The sequence below is a fragment of the Apostichopus japonicus genome, chromosome 8 (assembly GCF_037975245.1).
Source record: "Apostichopus japonicus isolate 1M-3 chromosome 8, ASM3797524v1, whole genome shotgun sequence".
Classification (NCBI taxonomy): Eukaryota; Metazoa; Echinodermata; class Holothuroidea; order Aspidochirotida; family Stichopodidae; genus Apostichopus; species Apostichopus japonicus.
Genome location: NC_092568.1, coordinates 30,756,415 through 30,762,500, shown reverse-complemented (window position 1 = coordinate 30,762,500; position 6,086 = coordinate 30,756,415). Strand labels below are relative to the sequence as shown.

At 35.9% G+C, this 6,086-nt stretch overlaps 1 protein-coding gene across 1 annotated transcript in view; it reads left to right on the top strand.

Annotated features, from left to right (window-relative positions):
- LOC139971544 (thyrostimulin alpha-2 subunit-like) overlaps nt 1-3,155 on the top strand; it is a 14,050-nt gene extending 10,895 nt beyond the window's left edge. Inside the window, exons 4-5 of the mRNA XM_071978110.1 lie at nt 62-240; nt 441-3,155. Of these exons, the coding sequence (XP_071834211.1) occupies nt 62-240; nt 441-536 (275 nt within the window). The 3' untranslated portion in view covers nt 537-3,155. The remainder of the gene's footprint in view (nt 1-61; nt 241-440) is intronic.
- The last annotated feature ends 2,931 nt before the right edge of the window (nt 3,156-6,086 follow it).

The following is a 6,086-nucleotide window of genomic DNA, read 5'->3' as shown; positions in this document are numbered from 1 at the left end:
CCAGAGAAAAAAATATGGCAACATTTGCATTAATGTACGATTTCTTTTTCTTTTCTTTCAGGGTACAAACAGTTAGTCGAAATACCGGGCTGTAGGGCAGAAGAGATACGAATGAATGCTTGCCGTGGCTATTGTATGACTTACTCATTCCCGTCAAATGTATATACACTATTCCTGAGTGGAGGTAATCACGTTCTGACGTCACATGGATCATGTTGCACAATTAAAACAACACACGATGTAAGTAAAAAGTAAATGGATATTGAATAAATGTTATAAAAAAGTTTAGACTTTTAATAGACAAATATCACGGGGTATCACACCCTTCCTCCCCACACTTTCCAATCTATTGCTTCCCATATATCAATTGTTAATAAGATAATACGATATATAATTTTACTTTTTTTTTTCTCATTCTTTCTATCTTATTATCTTCACAGATTCATTTTACATTACAATGTGAAAACAACCACGTATATGAGAACGTTATCAAATCTGCAGCATCGTGTGAATGTTCATTGTGTGACATCAACTGACACCTACCTGTAGTGCAGAAGGAATGAGAACCCCCGGGAGAAGCGTTGATAGCCGTGGGTAGACGCATTAGTTTGGCACACATTACTTTTATTGGCGTCCACACAATGCAATATGCAGAGCACAACGCAGTTATTATTGACCTCTCCACAGAGCAACGTGAAGAATGGAGCGCCTGGTGCTTGGCGGAAGTCGGGCTTCGCTCTTTACATAATGTAGTTAAAACGAAATGAGATCTACTCGAATAATAGGGTGGAGTGTTAGGGCGTCACGGGGGTGGTGGTGGTGGTGGGGGGGGGTGATGCATCTACCACACGCCCCTCTTCCTTCGATTGACCATTGTTTGTTATTTAGTGATGTGGATGTTCAACATTGTAGATTAGACTTCATTCAGAAAAAAAAAAAGAAAATGGAAGGAAAAAAGTGAAAAACCTATATCGATCGATTCTTCGCTGAAAATAGATCTTCTATATTTACTATGGCTGTGATTATCGCATATTATACATCGATTATTACACAAAGTAAAAAAATAGCTTTAATTAAATTAACTCGAACAAACAAAAGTTTGAGAAATAATAGGAACAAGCATGTTGTATACAAATATTGTGTTTTTCAGTACGTATTAAAAATTGTGAAATGTATAAAACAGCTGCATGCAGGTTGAGTTTACAAAGTAACATTTCCCACACGGCAACTAAAATAAGCTGAAGCATGTAACGTATTCTTTAACTTTCTGTAATAACGTTTTACGTGAGGCTTGAAAACATTTGAAAAAGGTATATATGCAAAACGTCTACAATTACATTGCAACAACTCGCTAATCATACCTAGCCTATAGCCTAGCCTAGCGTGCTTTTGCATATAAAAACTGGGATGATGTTGTTTTGATCATTACCCAAATACTACATTAATTTCTGAGTATTACAACCGACCCTATAGTCTACAATAGCCTACTTCGTAGTATATTTACATGATATAACAGAACCCACTTTGCATCTGATAGTTCTGTGGGAAGGTTTTATGATCCTAACTGATAACAATAATGACTAATTACTAAAATAATAATAATAACAACTTCTTGTGAGACTACAAGCCCAGTATCGATCATAAAGAACAATGCTACAGTTACGTTTGTGAATTAGCAATGTATTGTTGTTGTTCGCCTCGGAAATGAAACGCAAAATGTTTCATGCATGGATTGCGGTCATGTGTAGTAATGTTTTTGCTATTATTTGATTAAATCTATTAGTAAAATTGTATTTAACTTTAGCGTCTTAATTTTCACGTACGTGTATGTTTCATTACAATATATTTACATAGCCATTGCCACTGTCGGACAGTGAGGTTATTATTCACAAGTCAACACAGCTTAGACAGAGTTCTACATTATAGTGAGCTGAATTTTAATCTATTCAAACGCATATTAAAGTGCATTTAAAAAAACCCCACTCTATACTGTGTTCAGAGATATAGATAGCCGGAGAGTTACGGCGGTGGGTATTGCTTGCATTTGCACACCAAAAAGTATGACGCCATTTTGTAAGCATGTGATTTCAAAAATGCTTTCATACAAAATAAATCTTGCCCATATGAAACCTTTCAATAGATAATGCTGAACACATCTACTTTATATATTCAACACCAAATCTCACCCTGTGCCCACCTATATGTCCTTCAGCATTTCAAGCCCTTCTTTTGCCTCAATTCCCTTAATTGCCCTCTGTTCTGAAAAGGGTGTGTGTATGCGGAGGGGTGGGGGGGGGGGGGCTAGGGTCATTATTAGCCTCTTTTATTTTCTCGGTTACATAGTCAAAACATTTGTTAATTAATATAATACTATAAGATAAAAGTGGAAATTTAGTTTACTTTAATTTGGCTAGTGTTCGTACGACGATTAGGCAGTAATAATAACCGCATGACTTAAGAGACTTTAAATAGGCGCCTACTAAATGGGAGAGAACAGGATGGGGGAGTTTATATAGGTCATCATAATCACATATAGACACCATGCTCTCTGGTGTATCCTGTATTGGCATATCCTCTTTCTTCTTCCAAATCAATATAGATGTATTTTAACATCGCTCTAGGTGATCACACTCATATTTTATGGAAGATGGAAGAATCATGTTTGGCCTATACATGTTGATAAAAATATTTGTAAATCTTGTTACGTGGTTTTATGGTGTTTTCTGACATATACACATTTTCTCGTTCATTCATTAGGTTTGAAGCATCAGCTATACAACAAACACAGACATATCGATTAGGGTTTTTACTTATGATCAAGATCCCATGATATTTTTTCTCATTTTTATAAGTAACTTATTTCATATTTCCCCCCTACCGCAACGGTGTTCTCAAAGGAAGTCCATATGACAATTTGCGTAAAGTTTTGTTATCACTGGAAACATTATGAGAATGATTTTAAACTTTTCTTACTTCGTTGGCCATCAGGTGTGCTACATTCTATTTTGTTTTAAGAAAATATTATTTTATCGTCTTCTTTGTCATCGATCTTCTGGCGTTTGTAAATGATAAGGAAAAATACTAATACAAATCTGAACAAACCGTGTAAACATTTCCATGCGTAATAATGAAATTAATAAAGTACTTGAACATAATCTCGGGTTGTTTTTTGTCGCCACATATCGATATATGCATTCTAACGTGTGTTGATGATTGCTGTGTGACGAAGAAATACCACCTGAAGCTTTATTACAACATCATGAACATTTGTTATTCGTGTGACGTCATCATTACATAATCTACGTCATAGCTTTTACAGACACCTAATTCAATTTTTTTTTTTTTATAACGTCCGGTCTGACTTTTGGGTCACCATTCCTCCTAATATAATACTTTTTTAAGTAAAGGGAAAAGGGCAAAATCTGACTGGGAAATTAGAAGGTATTGGAACTAGTCTCTCAGGGTAACCCGAGGTCACTAGTTTGAATCTCATTCTAGCCAAAGATACAGTATATATATGTGCTCTTTTCCTTGATACTTGTTTTCTCTCTCTGAATCTGAGCTCATAACTTGATGTTTTGAAATACAATAATCTCTGAATACATATATGTTTTTAAATGCAGAGTTATATCGAATTAGGGTAAGTGATCAGATAACCAAGTGGGCCACATGGTCAGATAACCCAGTGGGCCACACATGGTCCGACAACCAAGTGGGCCACATGGTCAGATAACCAAGTGGGCCACATGGTCAGATAACCAAGTGGGCCACATCGTTAATACATGTTCGAAGATTATAGTCCCAAATGTATCGGGGAGATTACACCCTCCACACACTTTGAACATGTTCTGTAGTCTTAAGTCAGAAAATTTAAAAATCAATATAAAATATTTCTTACGTATTCAGTACACGCCCACGATCAATGCAGGTATAAACCATTCCTGTGAAGCATTTTACCTTTAGATTGGCAGATATCTCAATGTCACCGTATATCTGCAGGGCTTACATCATCTATACGCATTCTTCCAAGTCCCAACGGTGCTGGCATACATTTCCCAATGTCAATGTTTCTTTTCTTTTGTAACCTCTAGCAGTGGTATCAAGTCCACAAAATGGACTCGAAGGTTTTCATTATAAGAATTGAAATAATAATACATCGCTTTATTATTCAAGACAGTTATCCATGTCATATTTCTAATTACCTCCAAAATAACTCTAAAATACAATAGGAACAGAAAATATAGTAATCGCCTCTATCCAGGAATCGAGAACTCCCGACAGGAGCACCCGGCGTGTCGGAGAAAGAAACAAAGACTTCTGTACAAAACATAAGCTCAAAAACATAAAAAACATACTACAATAAATGAATGAATGAAAGCGAGAGAGAAAGATAGATAGAGGGGAAGAGAAGTAGTTTACTACTTTGGGTTTCTTTTTATGATGATGCATTGCTTCCTGCTCATTACTCAAAAGATGTTCGGCGAAACTGAATACTTAGGATGAGAAGTTATGATGGTGCAGTAGTGGAGAAATAAACCGCTACGTAGATAAACGTGCATGTATATACCGACGTATAAGTGTGATTTTTTTTTTACCGCGTAAGGCACATATATGGTATGTTAACACATATATTCATGCGCGGATATAGGGGTGTGTGGAAGGGGTTTACACTCTTCCCCCTGTTCAACATCACTCACAGAATCCGAAAAGTAGTTATTTACTGTACTAATTTGTAGTCTTAATATGTTCAATATGCACCGTTTGACGTCTAAAGTTTAATTTTGTTTTTCTGACCCCCAGACCACCTTACATGGCAGTCAGCTTCAATGACCCCAGGGTAACACCCACTCCTTTATCCTTTCCGAGAGGCGGAGGTTCCAATCATATTAAATATTAAATGTAGACTGCTCGGGCAGAAATCCATAGTCAAAATAGAGCACAGACAATTATTGAATTCTAAGATATATATATGTATATATATATATATATATATATATATATATATATATCACCTTTCTAATGCAGTAGCGGAAAGAAAATAGTTGTGTGTATAAAAGCTAATAAAACCATTGACTTGGGATGATAGACACGAATTATATAGATATAGAAAACGTGGTGAAAACACTCATAAAATTGCAAATTGGTAAGAAAACAGCCTGGAGGAGAAAAAGATAATGTCATATTTCATTTCCTGATAATAAACCGATATATAGCAAAACGTGACAAGAAAACCTTTTTTTTATATATTTTATACGGAACTGTTAACATAAACCTACATTATGCAGCCTACATGATGTAATATCTGCACATTTGAAAAGTCAATTCTCAGGCAAGACTATGTACAAGGTCTCTATAACATCTTTGTTGTTATATAGGTGTGTGGCTCAATATTTGTCATTACGTTCACTTTTATGGAAGCAAACAATTTGAGTCTCTTATATTTCATTGAAAGTATTTAGGTCGAACTGCATAAAATCAAGAACTGAAGGACATAAACTGATGAATGGCAACATCGACATGGAATACCGTATATATGTAATAACACATCTTTACCTTGTAATACACGTAAGGCGCAACTACGTATACTTCTGTGGATTTTCCCTTGCCTTCTCGCCCGTCCCCCTCCCCGAACACAATCAAAGTGGGCACATGTCCCCACTAACAGACACAATCTAACAAAATAATGCCTAGTGAACAATACATAAAACATGTAACATGTATATTACAAACTAAACAGTTGAAAAGTCTGCAACATTGCTGCACCATCCATTTATCAAAGGAGACGGGGTATCCCTCACCCCTAGATCACTCACCAGCACGACATAACATCTTATCCCCTTCCTCCAATATCGAATGTGTTTGTCAAATTTAAGGTCAGCACGTGCAGTAACATTATCAGTGCGTTATGTTTATTGACAACTTTAATACGGTAACATATAGTATAATGCGGTAACATCAAACACTGAATTCAAGTTTACTTGACGAAAACAAAAATAACAAAATTAAAGTCCAAATCTTTCACACCATCGACAGAATTTTGAGCCAAGTGTCAGTTTTAGATCCAATTTGGATGAAACAGATATCCA